General features: G+C 25.2%; 2 protein-coding genes across 3 annotated transcripts in view; one reads left to right on the top strand and one right to left on the bottom strand.

Annotated features, from left to right (window-relative positions):
* Nucleotides 1-50: 50 nt before the first annotated feature.
* The window catches only part of LOC126904553 (uncharacterized), a 38,090-nt gene continuing 12,309 nt past the window's right edge, over nucleotides 51-25,831 (bottom strand). The window contains exons 1-4 of one of the 2 annotated variants that reach the window (XM_050683671.1): nucleotides 6,407-6,627; nucleotides 4,828-5,040; nucleotides 804-1,045; nucleotides 51-537 (exon numbers count right to left, since the gene is read on the bottom strand). In XM_050683671.1, coding sequence (XP_050539628.1) covers nucleotides 531-537; nucleotides 804-1,045; nucleotides 4,828-4,977 — 399 coding nt within the window. In that variant the 5' untranslated portion in view covers nucleotides 4,978-5,040; nucleotides 6,407-6,627 and the 3' untranslated portion in view covers nucleotides 51-530. Of the gene's footprint in view, nucleotides 538-803; nucleotides 1,046-4,827; nucleotides 5,041-6,406; nucleotides 6,628-25,831 lie in introns of those variants that run through there. The other variant, XM_050683670.1, reaches the window with a different exon arrangement.
* LOC126904549 (uncharacterized) lies at nucleotides 14,118-19,940 on the top strand. The gene is made up of 4 exons (XM_050683663.1): nucleotides 14,118-14,289; nucleotides 16,768-17,082; nucleotides 19,247-19,337; nucleotides 19,514-19,940. The coding sequence occupies exons 1-4, from the start codon at nucleotides 14,218-14,220 to the stop codon at nucleotides 19,774-19,776; spliced, it is 741 nt and encodes a 246-aa protein (XP_050539620.1). The 5' UTR covers nucleotides 14,118-14,217; the 3' UTR covers nucleotides 19,777-19,940.

Below are 25,831 nucleotides of genomic sequence, written 5' to 3' on the forward strand. Positions count from 1 at the left end.
AAAATATAATATAATAAATACTGCCGATCATTTGAAAAAATTATTATATTAATTATTTGAGGATTATATATTAAATAACGTGAGTCTTTATTTTAATATTATAATATATTTTTTATTCAAAAATAACAGGTATTAAATTACTTTATTTTGACGCTAAAATTATCATTTTTTAATAACATAAAATACAAACATAATTAAATTACATAAAATACTGCACTTAGTTTCTTGTTTTAAAGACAAATAAATACTTACGGTTATGTTTACAATCAAAATTTTCTAAGTTTAAGTTAAGTATTATTTTGAAAATTTAACAGATTTTTTTTACTATCATTAAATTTGAATTTTGAGAGTTTTTTTTTAAATTAAAATTTGTTAAAAGAAAAAGAAAAATTATTATTAAATAATCAGAAATATATTTCGATCTCTACATACTTCAAAAAATAGCCAACAAATAATTATTTTGTATTGCATTATAAATAAAAATTTCGTTAAATAATAACGCAGTAAAACCGACGAATCTTTGTTTCGTTTTAATATCTGTAACAAATAATATTGATAAATATAGTAAATTGTTGAAATATATCTAATCAATAATCATTTAGTATTTTTTTCTACAACAGTCTTTAGTAAACAATGATCACAATTTAGTCATTAGCTTTAGTGTAAAAAGTAATAATCCGTGCTATAAAAAAAAATTGACACTATCTATATTTAGATAAAGTACTTTGTAATAATGGGTCACTTTCAAATAGGATCTAAAATATGTTACTAGACAAATTATAAGCATCAAAGTTAAAAAATACCTTCGCGCTATTCCAAAAAGAGTCACTAGCGATCGTTTGCCAAGGTTCCTCAGTATTTGATGGTTTTGCGACAATACTTTCTCATCTACGTGTCGCCGAGCTACTTCATACATAAGTTTCTGCCGTAGTACATCAAGTGAATTTACAATTGAAAGGCTAGGTCGTGATCTAGACGATTCACCTACTTGCATTGATGCGCCATTTCTTTTGTAATATAAGTTGTTAAAATCCAACAAATTAGTCTGAAATATAAAATCACAACATTAAAAAACTTTCATCTAAGCATCATTAAAGCTAAATAGAAGAGTTTTAGTTCAGTCCTCTCCATTTATTGAAATACCGAATAAATGTGTTATTAAATATATCAGGTGTTACANCAGTCCTCTCCATTTATTGAAATACCGAATAAATGTGTTAATAAATATATCAGGTGTTAACCTTAAAAAAAATTTGGAATAATTTAAAAAGAACGATTTTTGATCATAAAAAAATTGGTTTTACCTATTAGTAATCATTTTTCATCTTAAAACGCGAAATCTTATTTTAAAAATTATTCCTAAGTAAATATCTCAGGTCAAATTCAAATTTTGAACAATTTCCTGTTAGTTAGGTATACGAGTAAGGAAGTTCATTAAAGATGTTTAAAGACAAACAAGATAAAATTAAATTAAAAGGCGAACAAAGTCTGTTTATGGTGCTTAATTACTGAGATTGACGAAAAATAAGCACGTGTGATTAAAGTCCATTAATCTGAGTTTAAATTGTGATAAAAGAAACCTACACTTTTTTTTGCTTATAGTGACGATGAAAAAAGAGTATACATGAAAAGTTTGGTGAAGAACACTTCGAGTAAAGTAATTACTTATACTAATGAATATAAAAAAAGTGTGTAATAATGCGTTCCAACCTCATCGAAACTTAATACCAGACTATCATTAAGATATTTACTGCAGGTGTAGTCGTTTTGTTTTCTATTCAAAAATATGAAGAAATACATCACAGATTATTCTATAGAGATGAATTTTTTACTTAAATATTTAACTTCTAAGCTATTGACATGTTTTCTGATACTAGTAAAGTTTGGTATACTAACAAAAAAGGGTTTGTCAATAAAGCGCTTAGTTAGTGTATCTGTTGTATCAAACAACATTAAACAAACTTGCGAGAAACTAACGAATTGTGTTTAATCCTTTGGTTACAATAACGTGAAAGTGTGTATCTGTTGTTTCACTTTAAGCATACCCATTTTATGTCAACCAAACAGCTGGATATAGTTAAGTTCACAATTTTAGATGGTATGTATTTACTATATCGACTATTTAAGATTCTCATTGTGGCTTCTATTCTAATACACTGCAATTTATACTAAACTACCAATAAATAAAGTCATAGTAACTGTCTTGAGTAAATGTTGCCCATTAGTCTTAATGTCCTAGTCATCACTTTGAGTTTCACGGCAATACTCTCAAAGGATGTCTGAAACTACTTCGTATATAAGTATATAAGTATCGATTTTCTACACTAAATTATGTTCATATGTTTTTACATATTTTATTTTTTCATAGTAATTATTGTGAAAAAAGAAATATTTCATTATTTATGATGAAACAAGAGAAAAATTGATCAATATTAATCTATGTAGATATATCACGAATTAGAATATTAAACTACCCTAATAAGACACAATTAAATTTATAGGTCAGGATATTAAATTAAAAAAATGCTTATTAATGCGTGAGTTTTAAAATATTAGTAATTTTTATAAAAAAAATAATGAACGTCAATTAAAAATATAATTTAAAATATGAATGTATTTTATTTTAGATTGTAGAAAAATTTACTATGTCAATAAAAATGTAAAATTGTTGTTTACGATTACACTATGTATAATATATTCTTTTGTAAGATAGAAAAAAATTAGTTGAAAATAAAATAAACAGCTTAAGTTATTTGAAACTTCACAACCTAATTTGAACTATAATGCGACTAGACATAATTTATTAAGCTTGACATTGTTTTGAAATTCGGACGATGCCCCTACGCATTATAAGTTTCAGGTTTAGAAAACAAATATGCTTTCATACTGTTTTGTACTATTAGTTTAATTAAATCTTTTATAAACATAATAAAATGAATAATTTCAGTAAACTCAGTAAAATCAAAAAAATAGTAAATAAATTTGTTTTATGACTTTAAAAAGAAATGAAATCATATAATTTAGTACAAAATAATTTTATGGGAAGATAAAAAATTTGTCAAAAAAATAAAGTATCCCTTACAACATTAAAAAAGAAACGCAGATTCACACGTATAAGTCGTCATTGAAGTACTACTAAATTTTATAGGTTTTCGTAATGTGAGGAACATGACCAAGAAGGATTTATTACTATCATCAGCCTGTTAGAGTGCTACCAAATACTAAACATTTAACATACCAAAAATTTTTAAGATCTATTAGGGCTACTACGTGCTACCAATTTAATAAAAAATATTTGTCTAATTGAAATAGCGCTTAATTTTTAATCCGTGTAGACTTTAGAGTAATAAGAGTTGAGTGTGTAAAGTAATTAAAGTGATTACGTTACAATTTAAAATAGATTTTGTTGCATTTTATAATTTTTGTGTTAGTATATATTAAATCCAAAATTGGGCATTAACTATTTAAAAAATTTAATTTTTTAACCTTTCCATTTATAATTGAATGTTTTTCTAATAATTTTTAGCTGAACTAGTTTAATCAACTGTTGAAATAACTTAACTTTATTTGGTGAATTAGATAATAATAATAAAGATAAATTCAAAATTTCATAAAAACTGTTTACTTTTTTACACTGCGTATGTGGTTTAAATAAAAAATATATATATACAATTATTTATCAAAGGAATTTAAGAGCTAAGCCTCTGTAATTGCACTAGTGTTGTTCATAAAAAATTAGAAAACCACAAAAATAATTGTTTTATAATTCATTAACAGTTTTTTTTTTTAATAACTGATGTTATAAGATGGAATAGTATAACCAAAACTAAAAAAACGATGCTAGGTTACAAAATAAATCTTTTTGTTATCACTAATATTTTTCTTCCAATTCCATTTTAAGATTTGGAAAACGATTCACAGCCTCCGGCGATCAATAAAATATTATTTTTAAGCGATTTTGGCTAATAATAAAAGGATCAAAAAGATTAAATAAACTTTTATTAAGCTGAGTTAAATTAAAAAAAATAATAACTTCTAACAGTTAACAAATTTATAATTTGTCAACTTATCGAAATTGTTCCTATTTAACTTAACTTATTTCCATTAAATTGTCTATCTATGGTTAAATCTATTCAAAAAATAATTGTTTACTTTAAAAACAAAATTTATAAAAAAAAAAATTTAATTTTTGAAATTTTTAGCTTAAGTATATAACCCATTTATATTTCTACAATGAAAAAAATAGTAATATTACCTTTTTATGTAACCATAGTGAAGGTCAACATGATTAAGTTTTGCTTACACAACTTTTGAAATTTCTAAAATCCCTCAGGAAAAATTACTTTTTTGCCGCGCAATTCTGAGATAAATATGTTGGTAATGTACTTAGTCAGGGATCAGTAAACTTATTTCTTCATTTCCTGTACCTTTTTAAGTTCACATACTATATTGTTTTAAAATGTTGGCAAAGTATTGTGAGTCGATTTTAAGAGTTCGTTTCTACGCGAAAAACATTCAGATTAGGATACTGACCATAAAGTCACAAGAGATTATTGCCGTTAAATCACATGAAAATAAATATAATTTATCTATCTTATATACGTATTTTATTCTTAAGAACCAAATTTACAAAATTACACGTTTGTATCTTATAATATTTTTATTTTATTAGGTTAATTTTAATAACTAGTTTTAAATAATAACCATTTGATTAATACTTAAAATAAAAATTCAATTTTGATGTTTGTTTAGTTAATCGATTTTAATTTTGATTTTTACAAAAAATTAATGAAATTATAAAAAGTATATAACACTTTGTATACTCACGTCAACAACTTCGGTGTCTTGTTGACTTGGTACAAACCAACGTGTGTTTTGATCTGAAGGTCTGTATATAATAGCACCTTCGCAGCTATGACAGCACCATAATGTAACGGTTACTAAAAACCAGGCGATTGTCAAAAGCTTCACAGTCATTTTAACTTTAACTTTTATATCTAGAATTTGTTTTTTTTTTCAAAACGACCACCCAATGTAAATCTGTAAAACAAAAACAATATGTCATTAATGGGTACAAAATTACTGCAATATTAAAAAATGCAACATACAATGATTTGTTAAGAATAGGATAAATATTTTCTTGGAAACTATTGATAATTTTTAATTTTCGTAAAGAGAAAAATTGTTTGATTTAATAAACTCTACAATATTATAAAGTTTAATATATATTTTAAAAGATTATGAATATAATATTATTATATTATTATTTTTTATTATATTATATTTATTTTAATATATATTGTTTCATCCATACGGAGGTAAAAATTCTTTACTGTAATTTTCTTAAATGGAACCCCCAATTTTGGTTTGTTAACATAATAGAATAATATTAAAAATAATTTTACTCTTATAATTTTTTTATCCGATTGATCGTTCTGTTACAGCCTGTTAAAGTTATGTGATTTTAGACTAATTTCATATTATTAGTGTATTGTTTACCCATCTTACAGAATTCTTATCTTTAATAGTTTATGACTGTCAAAAGACGTATATATTTAATCAATGCAACTAATTATCATACATTGTTGATTGACCATAAAAAATATTTTATTAGCTATTAAAACAAGTCACCTGTCATATGAACACCAAATTAATGATGAATTTTTGTTTTATATCTTATTTTTAAATTATATTAGAATAATCACCGTTGATTGAATAAAAAAAATAAAAACAAAATTGTTTATAATTCTTTTTTTTATCATTTATTTAACTAAAAATAGGTTTTCCCATTTAAGAAAATTAAAGTAAACGGTTTTTATTCTTGAAGCGATAAAAAAAACTAATAGAACTACTATTATAGAACTTATAGAACTAAACAAGTTTTCCCTATAAAAAATGTTTCAATAGTTACCCAGAAAATAAGTATCTAATCCTTAACGAATCTCTCTGTTCTTAAAATTACTAAACATTTAGAAACTTATTTTAAGTGTATAGAACATTAACTCTATACAATTTTTATATTATAAATTTAATATTGAAAAAAAATCTTATTAAGATAGTGATATAAACCATATTTTTTAACAAAATATTTTTATTTTTAATATTTCAAAGTTATTTTTCAAATGCTCTTTTCCCTAGAAAAATCTTCAGTTTGAAAATTTAAAGAAAAAGAATCTATTTGTTGTTGTCTAAAATACACTGACCTCGTGAAAGAATGTTTTTAGAATAAATCAAAGTTCTCGTGTATCATAAGAACATAAATGATTCGCAGCTACACATTGTGCAATATAAATATTTTCATAGAACGTTAGATTTCTAATTACTTATTGTGAATAGTTTATAAACTATAAATTAACTTTAGGTACAATGTTTAAATAATATTTATTGTAATTAATTTTCATCATACACGAATTATTCTTGTATCCGATGTCCAATTTTTTTGTTAACACAGCATTTTCAGGCGGCTTAATTATTTGATTTCTAGTACTAATAACATAATTGTAACGCCGTGTATTGATATATAGTTAGCTAATATTATGTGTCTCATAATAACGAAATAATTTTTTGTAAGTTAAAAGTTAATTAACTGAAAAACGACGACATTGACACTATGAAATCACTCGATATACTGCGAACATACAGTGCACAAAAAGAAATTGTCCGCTGAATGCGATTGAATGAATGATCAATTTTTAATTTAAAGTTATTATTTTGTATACATTTTATCTTGTCATTAAATAAACTTGATGAGATAACAAAAACGTTATCTATGATTACACACCCACTATACTATATTTAGATTTGTATTTTTAATCGAGTTGCCTTTTGTTTCATTAGGTATGAGCATAATAGGCTTTGCGAACTAATAATACAGTTTTCTTTTATAAATGTTATCTTATCATTTCGTCATTAATAATTAAAAATATTTAAAATACAAATAGTGAGTCATATTTTAATAGGGTAGAGCAAATATTGCGGTCGGTTTAAACAAATTTTATGAAAAACATTCATTTCTTCATTGCATTTTCACTGCAATAAACGAATTAGCTATGAATTGTGTACAGACTCTATTTGCATAAAGGTAATGTTCAAATCGTTGTAATGACTGATTTTGTTCTCATTACATTATTTATTTAAGGGACAGCACATTTGTATAGTTATGTTAGTTCGAGCAGATTTAGAAACAAAAAATGACAGCCAGAAAAATATGTAACTTCGTGCTTTCAAAGTATATGTGAATAAATTAAATAAAATTATAAAATGTTAAAAAAATCTCGGAATAGATAAGATTTTATCTTTTCTCTGATATGACTTCAAAATAAACATACATTTTACATTTTTGCTTCGCATAGAAGTGTTTGACATCTGATAGACATCGCATAGGGGTGACGTATAAAAGAAAACATTTTCAAAATTTCGCATTTACTAACTAACTAAATTGGGCGATTAATGCCCCAGTGTTACTTTGGAGATGTCTTTGAGAATTTCACATGTATAAGAATTGTGGTTATGAGATAACTTGATGACGTACATGTGTTCACAGAGTATTTATTAAATGTACAAAATTTACAGTAAGCTATGTAAAATTTACGAACTTGAAGTGAATAATAAATTTCATAAAAATATTTAAACGTTTTCGTACATTTCTGAATTATATAGATGCGCTTAATTTTAGAATTTAAGAGTTATTAGATACATGCAAAGCACGTATCCGTTTCTGTGTTAATCAAAATGAGATACAAAATAAGTAAATGACAAATAAATTCTAAATACCTTTTTTAGTCTGAATTTCCCTCGAGACCCTTACAATCTCAAATATTTTTATACTATTTTTTATTAACATTAATAAAGTGTATCAAATTAGCAATGAATATTAGAAAAAAATTCAGATTCTTAGTGTAGTAAAATTATAGTTATTATCTAATTTATAACAATCTATCTATATCTTTGATTTAAAATATTATTTTTTATAGTTTGAGTCATCCAACTGGAAAATGATCTATGCCTAACATAACTTTTTTTTCAACTTTGCTTTTTCCTATCTATTTATAAGTTCATTCATCAAAAAAGCAAACTAACAAAATTAAAATTTTTTGGACATACATCTATTTTGACTATTATTTTATAAACATGCAAATATCATTTTTGAGTTCACATTTTACTCTACCTCTCAATGTATGGTAACTAACGTACATTGAACCACTGTAAAAATTTAACTTATTTTTACCTGATTATAAATTTTTGTATACGATACTATCTTTGTCTCTTAGGCATATTAAGCAATTTTCCATGAGGATGGGGTCCAAATAAATTTCAGAACGTTAGATTTGTGGCGAAATTCGTCGTTCCACACATATTACATATATAATTTTTTGTTAGTAGAAATTGTCTGGTACCCCCGAAAATGTTCGAGGTAAACACATCAAATGAAATTGAAATTCAATTAATAGTCTTGTAAGAAAAATACATGATGACGCACTTTATTATTTTCTTGTTATAATATAGGAAGAATTAAACGATGTAAAATGTTTGGCAGGACGAATAATAGAAAGTTCTCGCAATGAAAACGTCTAGTGTATGAAGCACTTGATTGGACACGGTAATAATTTCTCACTAACTGAGAACGGCACTGTAAACAGACTTTTCACCATTTTTCATAACTCTCAATGTGATAAAAAAAACCAATAAAATTTTAAGTTTTATTATACTATTAAAATATTATTTAACATAGTTAAAAATAAATTTATAATAACCATTTATATATAGAAAAATTTATATTTTATTTAATAAAATTAATTATTAATTAAGAATTTTCAATATTATTTTTTTGTGTCTTCTGAAGTTTAAAGTTTTACAAGTGACGATCAACATTCCAATATGTCAAGAACAAAAATAAACTAACATAATATAATAAACTGATCATATTACAATAAGATGAGTGTTTTATTTTTATAACACGAGAACAAGAAAAATAGTTCTAAATTACTTTTGGTATACGCATCAAACTACCAAAAGGTACCTATATAGTTTAAGTACCAATATACATGTACCGCATTGGAGACGTATCATAAAGAGAAAGTAAGAAATACATTTTCCTTTTTGAATGTTCGTGTAAAGTCGACTCTACTGTATAAACTCTTATTTATTTATTTTTTTACATTGAACTTTTATTAACAATTAAATTATCTTGAAATTACTCAGAAGAAATGACGAATTAAATATAAATCAATGTGTTATTTGAAAAAAAGTACATACTAATAACAATAATGTTATTCTTTTTAATCCAATTAATCAAAAAGATCTTATGTTTTAAATATAAACATAAGATGTATAGTTTATTTATCTTCAAAACTCAATAAATTTCCATTTTGAATTCACTTAGTGTTTTGTGTTATGTGAGTTTTAAATGAATTAAATTGTTTATTCTAAATCGTTTTTTTCAATAATATTTGTACCTCACGGGTTTTATTCTTCTAGTAAATACGGATGTATTACGATAACTCTATTTTATTATTATTTACTTTACATTTTATCCATGAATATTGAGGAATGTAATAACAAATATTTAGCTTCATTTTCTCAATCAAACAGACACTTCTATTTATTAGTTAGCTTTTTTGAAATAAAATTAAAGTTTTTTTTCATTTTAAAGGCTCTTGACTTTCTTCTTTAATATAGAAGAAGAAAACATTTATGCTAATTCTTATAATTCATTTAGAGTAAGATATTGCACGTCGTAAATAGCAATAATAGGATTTAAAAACATATCATTTAGTATGATAAGTTATCTCATTTGAAAAATGTAAATTGTCGTTACACTGATAAAATAAATTATAATTTGATCAAAATTTTTAATTTTGTACTTCAGAAAAAAGTACGTAAGTAAGTATTTTTTTTTTAAGTTTTTACCTGTTTATTTATTTATTTATTAAAAACTATATTAATATTATTTATACAAATCTTTTGTTAAATATTTGCTTTAAATATTGTATTATTTTACCCTGATAATTTTTTTATTATACTAATGCGGTTACATTTTATGCCAATGTCTTAGTTTGGTCAATAACACCTAACAGTTAGTTCAGCATTATATTTTAAATGTAAATATACAAAAATTCGCTGATGACGTTTTTAAAAAATATCGTTAGATAAGTTGCGGTGTGACAAGCATTTGGTGCTGATAGAAAGTTTATATTCAAACCAAAAAATAGTTATTTTGACAAATGGAAAAATATCTGAAGAATTACAGATTTAAATATGAGTCCAACAGGTTGTATTCTTACACCAAGCCTGTTTAATGCATATTCAGAAAATATGATGAATAAAGCGCATTTGGAATCTATAAAAATGGCGTGAGCATAGGCGTATGTTACATAAAAGCAATTAAATTTACAGATGGTCAAGCATACTTTTTGGATCGGCAAAGTACTCTAAGAAATGACAAGTAAAATACACTGTACATCAAAAGAATATAAAATTAAAATAAATAACAAATACAATAGCAATTGCATAAACAAGGAAACGAGCAGACATTTTAGTAGATTGATATTTGATAGAACAGGTGAACCATTTCTGTTACTTAGGTCAAAATATCACAGATAATGCAAGATTCAACCCGAAATTTAGAAAAAACATAGACAATGATTGCATTTTACAAAATAAAAAACAGATCCTTTTATCAAAAAAAATAAATATTACACTGAGAATAAGGATACTGAAGACATAAATATTTCAATAGCATTATATGCAGTGGAGACATGGACATACAATAAAAATGAAAAGGAAGTAACAAAAATATTTGTGAATGTAGTGCTACGGACATATGTAAAAAATTAACTAGGTAAATCGAGTCACAAATAATCAGATGCTATGACAAGTAAATTTCAATATTCAAAATAGCAACTTTTGCGTGAAAATTTACTTTATTCGTATTTCGAAAGTATTCTGAGCTTCAACTATAGATAAATCAAAGTTTATGTTACATAAAATAAGTTTAAAATAATAATTTGTCCAGACGACTTGTATTTTAAATATGTTAACGGCTTCCAAAGTTAGAAAAAAAAATGTTTTTAAAAAATTACAGTTTTTCGTGTGATTATAATTTTTTATTTTAAATTTTTTTCAATTATTTATGCCTATATTTTAGGTTAAACTATATGGTTATATAAGAGGGAGGATCATTTCATACACCTATTTACAAAAAAATAATTGAAAAAGATTTAAATGTTAGTTTTAAAGATTTTCTAATAGGAATTGCAGCAGCTTTTATACTATATGAATATTAAAAAGACAACGCCATTCCTTTCCAAAAAAAAAAATTATAATTTCATAATTAAATTTATAAAAACTAACGAGGCAAGGTATGCTTGAGTAGGAATATAATAAAATTTCAATAAGGCCCTCGATTTGTTTAAGAGTTTTAAGTAAAACATGAGTAGGGATGTTTTTGTCAAAAATGGAAATGATTTGTACGAGATCCTTTTTTTTTTTGAGAAGTGATTCTTTTAAAATTTTTAATGTTTCAATTTTGAAAAGCATTTGCCATGGAATTAGCAAAATATTCAACTAATTCATATTTTTTTTTAATTTTTCAGTGAAAATTGCAATAAAAAATACTGAATACTAAATTTCGTACTAAATTTAACTCTTATAATATGTATTATTCATATAATATGCTCATTAATCATAAAACTAATAATCAGGATATAATTTAAAAAAATAGGAGTTAATGATACTTTCGAAGAATCCGACAATTCTTTCTAAAAATTAATCACTATTTACAAATTTGCATTGAAGCATTTTTTATGATAGTTTTTTTTTAATTACTATGAGATATACTTATCCCCACTAGGCTGCGACTTCATTGTGCTGGGCTTTTTAATTTTTTTTAATCTAAAAGTATCATAACTGTATGTAGTCTGTTACTATAACAGTAACAGACATCATATATATTTTACAACTAATAACATATAAGGAAGTTAGCATTTTTATACAATATCTGTCTGTTCAAATAATACGTATTTGATTTAATCTTCAATCATGTGTTAATATCTATACGTATTATAGAATTACCTCTTATTTTAAGCAAAATATTGACTTTTCACAAAAACTAATCACAATAAAAATAAATATATACGTAATAATAAGATTCATATTACAAATAGTTTACTGAAGGGTTAGTTTATCATTTCTTCTTAAATTAAATTATAAAGAAGGGTCAAATAGCAAATAATAAACAACAAATTTGTGATTTAATCTGCTTGAATTTATAAAGAATAACACTTACATTTAAAATGGATTAATAAATTATATTATAATAAAAGATATATACAATGAAATCACTTAATTTTTAGTTACATAGACAATCTGTAATAGATTTCATTGTATAATAAAAAGTATGAGTATTTAAGATAAACTTTCTTATACAATTAAAGTCAAATACTTGATTAATTTAAATACAATTTTCAACAAAATATATAAAAATGAAACACAAGTATCATTTTTTAATTAACTTTAATATTTATAAAGAGAAATAACCATTTAAGAGACGTAAGATAGTATCAAAGTTTTATTACAATGTAGTTGATGAAAAATAACAATGTAACACATTTAAGAAACTTTATTTTAGTATTTTTCAATAAATTACCATCGTAAATTATAAATCATTATAACGAAACATAAAATTATGCTATGATAGCTGTAATTTAAAAGAATCATTATTCAAAATAATCTTGATAAATTTATATTTTCCTTCTAACCTACTTGATTCTTAAAAGAATTTCCTGCTCAAGTAAAAATGTAATAACTCAACGTAAGCACAACCAAACGAAACAAAAGATAGATTAGAACTCAAATATACTTCTGACTAATTTTCGCGAATTGATTCTAATTTTATTCGTACATTTACTGTTTAATTGTGGTTGTTAAACGACAGTAAATACTAATTAATTCACCCCTTAATTCTCATTTGTAGAAAGCGCGAAAATACATCATAGATGGTTTCTTTTTATTTACAATTTTTTTAACATATGTTTACTAATTTATATTAATTCTGACTTATATAAAGATAATTAATCATGTAAAAAAATTATATTAGCTAACTGATGTGTTTATACAAATAAATTAAATTATTAAATAATAGTAATTAGTTTTTCTGATAAAGTAATACATTAGTAATCAAATCCTTTAAATTTTAGTTAAAAATAACTACATACGTTTATAAATATAAAAAAATAACATTTTTAAAATTAAAACTTTGTTACATAATTTAATTAGAAGAAAGCAGTCATTATTTTTTGTAAGTGTAGGCCCGTAATAAAATAAATTGTGTTAACAATAAGTGAACATAAAATAACGAAGTCATTTTACTTTTTTACTGGTTTAATGCAAACAATAGAAATATTTGAGCTTTAAAAAACATTTTTCACTAAGAAAAATATCTAAAACTACATGGGTGATATACATTTTTAATACGCTACAAATTTATTGTTTCACACCGATTACCTATTTTAAATTTACAATTGAATATTATTATTTTTAATTAATGTGAAGAAAATATATGATATGTTTTATAATTTAATAAATAACTTCACCTGGTATACGGTATAATATATATATATATATATATATAGAGTCACAGGCCTAACTGACAACGCTTATAACTTTTGATACAATTATTATTTTGTTGAAATTTTTGTTTTTGTCATTATTGCCATTTCAAACTTTATTTAAAGCTCATTTTTCATTATAAAACTATAATGAGTCGATGACAATTTTAAGACATGTACTCAAAGAGTTACAAGCTTTTTAATACATAGAGTGTATATGTATTGCGAGTGGGTAGAGCTAATTTTATAATGCATTCTCCAACGAGTTCTATACCCATTATATGTATTAAAAATGTTTGTAACTCAATAATTAATAGTCTTAAAATTGTTTTAACCCATCAAAGTGTTTTGTAAAAAAAAAGAATAAAAAATGGATTTTTGAAATAAAAAAAAATACTATAAATAAGTGTCTGAGACACTCTGTAAATTATAGCACAATATAGTCTATATTTAAATTTAATGTTTGCATTTATAAATACTCTAATAAATACTCAATTTCAAATAATTCGCAATTCTTTTACGGTTAATATACATTTTTTAAGTCATTATATTCGATATATAATACCATTAAAATTTTATTTAATTTTACTAATTATTTTTTTTATGGAATATGAATGATTTAAAGAATTATATTGAAATACTTTGTTTTTTTTACTTAATATCTACAGTGATCGGAGAACAAGTAAGAATAATTTCGTTAAACTTAAGATCTGAACCATATTCAATAATTTGAAATAAACAAATATATATTCAAAGTATATATTCATTGTCAAAGTATATAACCTTTTGACTATGTGTAAAAAATTATACCATGTGAATTAAAAATAATAAAAACATTATTGTCACAAGGTGGTCTAGAATCCAAAAAACACGATCGATATTCATTTTTTTAGACCAATACTAGATGCCTAATTTTAGCTTCGATGTGAAGCTGAGAAGGTATTGGTTTTACTAAGATGTATTTATTTATTTTTATTTTTTGTGTCTGTTACCACTTTTTCTCAGCTCTCACCGAACCGATTTCTTTCAATGATACGTCAAAAGATCACAAATCGTATCTAGTCAAAGACATTACCCTTAAAAATTGAAAAAAATTCCCTCGTTCCCCGTAAATGGGGGAAACCTCCAAAAAAATTACAAATTTAAAAATCGCTAATTTTCGAAATTTTTTCAATTTTTTTTACTAAAAACTGCCGTAACTTTTTCAAAAATGAACATATCAATATAATTTTTTTTTATATAGATGCTTGATGTCTTTACCTATCATTTGGTATATTTTTTTTGTAAATCTGACACTTAACCTGCCCACAGGGGGGGATTTAAAATGACAACTTTTTCACAAAAAATTAACTTTTTCAACTTAACTTTTGAAAATGTTCCGGAAGGTCTGACACTTTTATATATATCTTAAATTAAAGCTAATGTAATATACTTTAATTTGAAAAAAAAAAATTTGACCTCTGGACTTGTCTTCGTGGTGAAAGTTGACATCAAAGTTAATAAAAAATTACGATTTTTGTAAAATAATTTTTTTTTATATTTTTAACTTAATAATGCTCTAACTTTTTCAAAAATGAACATATCAATATAATTTTTTTTTATATAGATGCTTGATGTCTTTACTTATCATTTGGTATATTTTTTTTGTAAATCTGACACTTAACCTGCCCACAGGGGGGGATTTAAAATGACAACTTTTTCACAAAAAATTAACTTTTTCAACTTAACTTTTGAAAATGTTCCGGAAGGTCTGACACTTTTATATATATCTTAAATTAAAGCTTATGTAATATACTTTAATTTGAAAAAAAAAAATTTGACCTCTGGACTTGTCTTCGTGGTGAAAGTTGACATCAAAGTTAATAAAAAATTACGATTTTTGTAAAATAATTTTTTTTTATATTTTTAACTTAATAATGCTCTAACTTTTTCAAAAATGAACATATCAATATAATTTTTTTTTATATAGATGCTTGATGTCTTTACTTATCATTTGGTATATTTTTTTTGTAAATCTGACACTTAACCTGCCCACAGGGGGGGATTTAAAATGACAACTTTTTCACAAAAAATTAACTTTTTCAACTTAACTTTTGAAAATGTTCCGGAAGGTCTGACACTTTTATATATATCTTAAATTAAAGCTAATGTAATATACTTTAATTTGAAAAAAAAAAATTTGACCTCTGGACTTGTCTTCACGGCGAAAATGGCTACCGAATGCTATTTTCGTGTGAAAATTCTCGATTTTATTATTTATATTATATTTAACTTTATAATGCTATAACTTATTGAAAAGTTTATGGATCCACACAATTTTTTTATGAGAAATAATATTTTTTAATAAACCCTTTTTCATTCGACATACTTTATCTTAATCGAGATATTAATAAGGAACCAGCAGATCAAGTAGCTTTTGGAATAAAACACCAATTTTTTTAAAATTAAACACTATCTAAAGATTTGCATCGAAGCGTTTATTTTTGATAGTGATTTTAATCACTGTCAGATATCATTATACTTGATCCAACTATACCACGTCACAACTGTGCCGCGACCCCCCTGTGCTGGGTTTTTTTGTATTGAAACCTTAGATATTTCCCTTTAACTTGATATAATTTTTTTTGAAAATCTAACACTTAACCTGCTCATTGGGGGAGATTTAAATAAAAAAAAAAATTTGTCCCGACATCTTATCTTCTATGTGCAAATGGCTGTCGAAAATTAAAAAAAAATGCTATGTTTGCGATAAAAATCATCTTTTATCGGGATGTTTTTTGTACTTAAAACTGCCATAACTTTTTTACTTTAAATTGCTATAACTTATTGAAAAGTGTAATAATATTTTTTAATAATCCCTTTTTCATTCGACATACTTTATCTTAATCAAGATATTAATAAGGAACTAGCAGATCATGTAGCTTTTGGAATAATACTCCAATTTTTTTTAAATTAAACACAATCTAAAGATTTGCATCAAAGCGTTTATTTTTGATAGTGATTTTAATCACTGTCAGATTTCATTATTCTTGATTCAATTATACCACGGCACCGCTGTGCCGCGACCCCCCTGTGCTGGGTTTTTTTTTTTTAGTTATTGACTTATTAATTTGAATTAATATTGTTAACATCGATTTATATTTGTTTTATTAAATTTTAGGTTCAAGTAGTGTATCCTTTTAATTTAATTTCGTGGTCAAATACAACACAAGTTTTTAAATTTGAAGTGCTAAATATAGATCATTATTTTCAACCAGTTGATATAGAATGGCAACAAAAAAAATGTCAAAATTTTAAAAAGCGTATTGTACAAACTTCAAGCGTATTGTCAAATGTTTCAAAAGAACTGACTGTTCCAATACCAAAAATTAAGAGTACGATCACTGAAGACAGAAACAGTTTTTACAGAGCTTTATCTTTTTGTATATTTGGTTTGGAAGATCACCATTTAGAATTACGGGAATATATAGCTGATGTAATAATAACTAATTAAAACTTTGATTACCATGATTATCTTTTTTTTTTTTAATGTTTAACTGAACTAGAGTGTAAAAGGATAATTTTTTTTTTTTTTTTTTAATAGCTTTTATTAAAATAATATTTAGCTCAACAATTATAAATAAAGAAAAAAAAAAGTGAATTAGAAGTATAACAGTAACAATACTACGTTATAATGGTATAACAAATATGACAATAATTGTTAGTATACTCAAAAATAAAGAAAAAATTAAATATTATTAAAATTATTGTTAATAGAGATTTAAAAGTACAACTAAAAGAATTATTAAATTAAAATTTTTATTTGAAATAATGGAGGATGAGAGAAAGTAAATAAATAAGTAAATAGAAGAATATAAAATAAAATAATGAGAGATTAAATGACAAAGCCGGAACTCCTCAAGAAAGATATGATTGAAATAATAATAAAGGAATTAAGAATGGGAATTAAGAGTATTAGCTAAGGAAGGGGGATTGATATTGTGGGAGGCTAAGAGGCTGAATAGTTTATTTCTGCTGTTAATTAGGGCAGGACAATCAAAGAGAAGATGAGAAAAATCGCATAGAGCTTCATTATCATGTAGGGGACAGAAGGGAATGGAATTTAAGGAAAGATGAAATGCATGGTAAGGCAGAAGATATGACCTAACCTAAGTCTTGAGTACTGAGAAATTATATTTCTGGATAAGTCAAGATTATGAAACCATGGAGAATGTATAATGGATGGAGAAATCGAGTGGTACCAACATACCGTTTTCAATTTTATTGTAGCCCAACTGTCCTGCCAGGCTTGAAGAACTGTATCTCGAAAGAGGCGGAGAAAGTCAGAAGCGGGAATATTATGGCTAGAAGAAGTAAAGAAGGGGGAAGTAGAACTAGCAAGACGGTCAGCTGTTTCGTTACCTAATATAATGGCGTGGCCCGGCCCCAGTGAAAAACAATAGACTTATTTTGGGATCGAATTAAGCAGATAAGTGATCTAATAATAAGAATGTAAGGAGAAAGATGAGAGCAAAATGGATTAGAAGTCAGGGCAAGTAGGCAAGATAGAGAATCAAAAAAAGTAGCAAATTCATTAATTGAAGTAGAAGATATAAAAATGAGAGCATTAACGATGGCAAGGCATTCAGTGGTAAAAGAAGAAGAAGAAGGGTGGAGTGCAGCTGAGTATGAAATATTAAGTTCAGGAATAAAGAAAGAACAACCAGCCGAGTTAGTTGATACAGAACCATCTGTGAATATCAAGCATTTAGTCGAAAAATTAGCTGACATATAATCTTTGAAGAGATTATTAACGGAAGTTGCAGGAAGAGAACGGAGGAGTGAAGGAAGGAAACACGTTGAAGTATACACTATGGGAGCTGTTGTAAGAGCCACTAGAGGACAGTCAAATAAAGGTAATCTGGAGTGTGATTTGTAAATGTGATGGACCATGGGTGACAGAGAAGAGCATACTGAGGCTAAAATTGGCAGTGATTTAGGCATGTAGCGCTAACTTAATTCGGAGTATAAGGAGAAGATATGATAGTTAGGGGTGGAGAGAGATTTTAGGAGAAATTTATTAGCAAACAAGCGACAGCGGATTTCGAGGGGGGAGAGGAGCACTCAACAAAAATACTTTGGCTCGGGGTAGACTTAAGAACACCAAGAATGCTGCGCAAGTATACGGATAAAAGGGAATTAAGTTTTTTCCTATGAGTGTAGGAAGCTGAAGAAAATAAAAAAGAGCCGTATTCAATTTTAGCGCGGATAACGGATTTAAAAATGAGAAGTAATGAGGAGGGATGAGAGCCCCAGGATGTACCAATATTACAACGCAAGAAATTTGACCAGCGAGCAGCGGACGAGAGAAAAAAACGGAAATGAGGAAGCCATCTCAGCTTAGGATCCAGTTTAAGGCCTAAATAAATGACGCATTCAGAGGGGAAAAGGATAATTGTAAATGCATTTTTTAGACAAATAGACATGTTTTTATTTCGAAATTGTATTTAACATGATAGTATCACATATAAGGACCAAATCTTTTTAACCTAAAATAAAATCAGCTAAATATTCTTACAGAAAAATGAATTCACAACTATCTTATTTATATACATTTACCTCACTTACCATACCTAAAAAATTACTTATTATTTTTTTAGGCGATGTTTGTAATTTATGATCTAAGTATATTTATGAAAGGTGCGAAAACATTAAAGGACTATTGTTCTGCAAGAAATGTAAATCTTAAAGGTAAAAACTTAATTAAAAAATAATTGGTTCAAATAAAGATACTTATTCTAAATCTTTTATTATTATGATGGAAAAATATTATTTTATTAGAATTTAGATAATTTTAGTGTGGATGATTTTGTTATGTATTTATTCAAAATATAAGTTGTCGAGTAAAATTTTATTCTGTGTTTTAGGTACTGAAGCTTTTTATACTGAAATATTGACTGCATCTTATTTACTAAACACGTGTATATATATTTACTCAACTGAACATAAAATATGGCAATTTTTTTATAAAAATTGGCCAAATTATTCATTACTTAATATGAAAAAAAAAAAATGTATTTATCTCACAGATACTAAAAACTACATAGATGTCGTCACTGATGTTGTAGATAATAATATTATCAATGATGTTGAGTTATTAGATACAGAAAACATTAATAAATATGTTTAAGGTTATATAACAAATTAATTAAATAAGTCGTCTATCAACATCAAAAAGAAATTGTTCAGCGTTTCTTTCATAAAACATTTAACTATTTATTATTTCAAATTAATTTTCATTTTATAAAAATTATTATAATACTTGTTTCCTTTTGGAATTAAAACTATGTTCACTAAAAAATAATAAAATAGTAATTTTATTTTAATAATAAAAAATAATTGATAATATTTCTTGATAAGTAATTAAATTTATTTAATATTTCAAAATGAAATAATTTAGTTTTAAATTTTCTTAAAATATATATAGATATAAGTAGAGTAACTATAAAAAGATAAATACTTTTAAATCACTAAGCAGAGAAACTTGATCAATACGTTAAATAAAATACACAAAATACAACAGTTGTATAATAAATTATTTATAATATTTAATAATTATTATTAAACAAAAATAATTTTTTTCAAATATTGTACTTAAAAAAACACTATGTATACATGAAGCAATACAATATAATTTTTCCCTATTTAAACTATCTTTGGAAAAGTTATTGAGTACTCGTGGTTTGATTTTTTATATTTGTTAAGTACTGTAAGCAAACACTCAATAAACTGTTAATAATACAACAGCTGAATAGAAAATTTATTGGAAACAGTATCTAACAAAATTAGGTTGTTTCTAATTTTATTCGAATAAAAGATGCAATTTAGTGTTGTTTGAATAATGTAACGACGAAACTGTGTAAATATAAATCATTTTAGTGTATAATTTAAGTAAAATATATTTTTGTTTTTTCTAAATAAATTAGAGAAATAATTTTAATGCCGTTATAAAATATATTAACGTCAAAATTACGTTATAACTTATGATATTTACAAGAATAAATGCCAAAATTGTTTTTCAACCAATATTATTAAATCAAAACACGTAAACAATCAAATGTTTCATCGATTCATATAGTCTTTAGAAAAAAAATGTAATAAAAGAATTTCCTCCAGCGGTCGTTTTCCGGCAAACGTTTTAGAATAAATAATATAAAAGGACAATCAAAAATGAATGAGGAGGTTATAATAATATAGAATTATTACTAAAGCAAATAATGCAGGAAAAAAAAATAAAATATAAAGCTTTATGTCAAAAGACATTTTTGATATGATAGGTGATTATCATTCTGACAAACGATGCAAATGATCACGAATTTAAGTTATATATAAATCTAAAGAATAAATAAGTAATATAAATAATAAAAACGTGTATTTTTACTGTTTTACTATTATCAAATTCAAATCGATGTCATGTAGATGTTTACGAATGTAACTCTAAAACTTTCAATTTTGTAACGTTTTAGGAAGATCTCTGATTAGATCAATCAGAGATCATCAACAATATGAATCATGCGTATAATATTAACATCTTCACATTATTATAGCTGAAAATATATAAATCATTTATGATCAGAATAAAAGAAATATGGACTGTAACGTTTGTCATAAAATGCAATCAAATGAAAATGGATTAAATTTTAAACACCAAATGAAATCTCAAACAATTAAAATGCTTCTAAAAACATTTCCTTATAAGTGGGTACTAGATTTATTTTATGAACTACACACGTGTACTTGTACATATGTATAAACCTTATTTCTGAGCATGTCAAAAATTTATTTTAAATTAATTATTTAATATGACGTGTTCAAATAAGTGTAAATAAAAACAAATTTTAAGAGTCGATGTACAATTTTTTACTTATTAAATCTAATTTTTTTCGACATAATTTAAGTTACAAAAAAAAATCCAGCACAGTGGGGACGTGCCATTGTTGGGTCAAGTATAGTTGATATTTGACTGTGATTAAAATCACTATCAAAAATAAACGCTTCAATGCAAATCTTTAGATTGTGTTTAATTTAAAAAAAAATGGTGTATTATTNGCTTCGATGCAAATCTTTAGATAGTGTTTAATTTTAAAAAATTGGTGGATTATTCCAAAAGCTTCATGATCTGCTAGTTCCTTATTAATATCTTGATTAAGATAAAGTATGTCGAATGAAAAAGGGATTATTAAAAAATATTATTACACTTTTCAATAAGTTATAGCAATTTAAAGTAAAAAATGTAAATTATAAAATCGAGAATTTTCATACGAAAATAGCATTCGGTAGCCATTTTCAGTACAAAGTCAAGTCCAGAGGTCAAATTTTTTTTTTTCATAATAAAATACATTACATTAGCTTTAATTTAAGATATATATAAAAGTGTCAGACTTTCCGGAACATTTTCAAAAGTTAAGTTGAAAAAGTAAATTTTTTGCGAAAAAGTTGTCATTTTAAATCCCTCCTTGTGGGCAGGTTAAGGGTTAAATTTATGAAAAAAATATACCAAATGAAAGGTAATAATATTATGCATCTATATAAAAATAAATTATATTGATTTGTTCATTTTTGAAAAAGTTATGGCAGTAAAAAAAATTGAAAAAANAATTTTTTGTGAAAAAGTTGTCATTTTAAATCCCTCCTTGTGGGCAGGTTAAGGGTTAAATTTATGAAAAAAATATACCAAATGAAAGGTAATAATATTATGCATCTATATAAAAATAAATTATATTGATTTGTTCATTTTTGAAAAAGTTATGGCAGTAAAAAAAATTGAAAAAATTTCGAAAATTAGCGATTTTTAAATTTGTAATTTTTTTGGAGGTTTCCCCCATTTACGGGGAACGAGGGAATTTTTTTCAATTTTTGAGGGTAATGTCTTCGACTAGATACAATTTGTGATCTTTTGACGTATCATTGAAAGAAATCGGTTCGGTGAGAGCTGAGAAAAAGTGGTAACAGACACAAAAAATAAAAATAAATAAATACATCTTAGTAAAACCAATACCTTCTCAGCTTCACATCGAAGCTAAAATTAGGCATCTAGTATTGGTCTAAAAAAATGAATATCAATCGTGTTTTTTGGATTCTAGACCACCTTGTGACAATAATGTTTTTATTATTTTTAATTCACATGGTATAATTTTTTACACATAGTCAAAAGGTTACCGAGTTTTTTACCTATATATATTTAATCATAGGTAAATCAATCGCATCATTTTCTTTCTTAAATTATAAAAATAAGACTATGAATTAAACAACCTTAAACCTTTAATTCTTCATAACTTCTAAGTATGTAAGTCTAGACAGCTAATTTTTTTATCGATTCAATATATCTTGTACTAAAATTTTATGTTTATTTTGTGAGTTCATTTGGTTCTATTTTTTTAAATAAGATTTAAAAAGAATTTTAGAAAAAATTGTTTTTACTCTAATTAATTTATTTACTAATGCAAAAGAAGAGGTTAGATATATATATATAATAAAATTAATCTCTGAAATGTGAGAAATAATAGGGTATAAAAACTTTTCAAAATTATTAATTTTTTTTTACTAAACAAATTATACTAAAAATTAGGTATTTTTAAAGGTAAAAACAGTATTTATTAACTAAAATTTATTACTTCTCTAAAAATTGAAATAAAATAAAATTTGATTATTTATTTTTGTTGTTATATAATACATGACTTCATCAATGACTAATAAAAAAATTATAAAAATAATAAAGTAGTTGTATATGCTTTTACTTTTGACGCGTATATAAATTGAAAGGGCTTGATGATATACTTTTCAATACAAAATGTTTGTTACTCATAACAAATTTGATAAATTTGCTTTTTAAAAAAAATAACTAATATTTATATTTTTTCTTGTGGAAGGGGATGAAAATGCTTTCACAGCCCCTCGGCTAGACGTCTAATTAGGTTGAGTGAGGTATACAACCGGCATAAAATTTTGACAAAAAGTATGAGGAGTCTTGAACAAAAATTGGGCGGATGTCACATCTCAGATGTACATGGGACACCAGATGAGAGAAAATAAAATAGTTAGATAAGGTCTAAAGAATTAGTGATTGATATCAACCGTACAAGTTGTGGTTGCTATTTCACCAGTTATATGTAAAGGCCTACCCAATGCTTGTAGTGTCAACGATGTAGGAACATCATCACTCAACTCTAAGGTGGACTCGTATATTGGTGAGAAAGATAGATACAAAATAAGTTTAGGTACGTGGATTGTTGGAACATTAACTGGTAGAGGTAGAAAATTAGTAGAAATATTGAAGAAGAGAAAAGTTTATATTTTTTGTGTAAATAAAACTAAAAGAAAGGAAGGAAAGCAAGGGAAATAAATGAGGATTATAAAATAATATACTCAGGTAAGATCAATACAAATATTGGTGTAGGGATAATAATGGATGAGGAGATGAAAAGTAAAGTAGTAAAAGTAGTTACAAAAAGTAAAAGAATTATAATCGTAAAATTAATTTTCGAGGAAAATGTGTTGAATGTAATAAGTGCCTATGCGCCACAAATAGCATGTAATGAAATAGACAAGGAAATGTTTTGGAAAGAGATAGATGAAGTGATGCAATAAATACCTGGTAATGAGAATGCGGTGAGAGGTTGGAATGAATAGATATGGTAATGAGAGGAGACGATATGAAAAAGTCATGGGTGTATGGTTTTAGTGGAAGAATGGGACTAGAAAGAGAATCCTGAATTTTGTAGTATCGTATGATTTTGCTGTGGTTAATACTTATTTCAGAAATCGGAAAAACATTAAATGTGGACTGTTTTATTTCTCTCTTAAAATTCATTTACGTTAACTGTTTAATTATTGGATAAAAATTTTTTTAATAACACACATGAGTAACGATTTTCCTCTTTTTTGTATATAAGAACCACCTACACATTTTCGCCATTTTCGACATACCGTTTGACGACATCAAGGTCGATTCCAAAAGTAGGTTAAGGATAAATCACCATCTCAATGAAAAATAATGAAAATATATTTTGAAGAAGGTAATTAAAACTATTTTTTAAAAACAAGTGAACTCATAAAACATTCCTAAGTACACCATTGTGTCTAAAAACATTTTAACCTAAGATTAAAAAAAACCCAGCACAGTGGGGTGGCTGCACAGTGGGATCGTGGCATAGTTGGGTACTATCAGATATCATCTATACTAGATAGATGATATCTGACAGTGATTAAAATCACTATCATATAAAGGCTTCGATGCAAATCTATAGATAGTGTTTAATTAAAAAAAAAAAAATTTGTTAAAATAGCATATTTTTGAATATGGTAGCCATTTGCGCATAAAAGATAGGTTGTCGGGACAAATTTTTTTTTTTCATTTTATATTACATAAAATAAGCTTTAATTTGATATATGTTTAAAGGACGCAGTGTTTCCGGAACATTTTCAAAAATTAAGTTGAAAAAGATCTATGTTTTTTACAATATTTCAAGTTTTGAACGCTCCCTATATAAGGGGATATTGTCCAATTTTAATAAAAAGTATGTCAACTAAAAGATGTACTTATAATGTATTTAGAAAAAAAAATTTGTGCTGATATATACATTTTTCAAAAAGTTATAACATTTTTAAGTTGAAAATTTAAAATTTGAAATCGAAAACCAAAAATTTTAACACAAAAATAGTGTTTTTTAAACTACGGCAGCTGTTTAAATGTAGAAGAAAAAGTGTTGGGACAATTTTTTTTTTTTCATTTTATAGTAAATAATAAAAGCTTTAATTTGATATATGTTTGAAGGACGCAGTATTTCCGGAACATTTTCAAAAATTAAGTTGAAAAAGTTAATTTTTGTAAAAAAGTTGCTATTTTAAATCCCCCCCCAATGTGCAGGTTAAGTGATAGATTTTCAAAAAAATGATATTAAATGAAGGGTAAATATCTAAGGTTTTAGTATTAAAAAAAAATTATGTTGATTTGTTGATTTTTCAAAAAGTTATGGAAGTTTTAAGAAAAAAAAGTGAAAAAATTTCAAAAATAAGCGATTTTTAAATTTGTAATTTTTTTGGAGGTTTCCTCCATTTACGGGGAACGAGGGAATTTTTTTCAATTTTTAAGGGTAATGTCTTCGACTAGATACGATTTGTGATCTTTTGACGTATCATTGAAAGAAATCGGTTCGGTGAGAGCTGAGAAAAAGTGGTAACAGACA

This window comes from Daktulosphaira vitifoliae, unplaced genomic scaffold, assembly GCF_025091365.1.
Source record: "Daktulosphaira vitifoliae isolate Bord-2020 unplaced genomic scaffold, ASM2509136v1 Scaffold_4, whole genome shotgun sequence".
NCBI lineage: Eukaryota > Metazoa > Arthropoda > Insecta > Hemiptera > Phylloxeridae > Daktulosphaira > Daktulosphaira vitifoliae.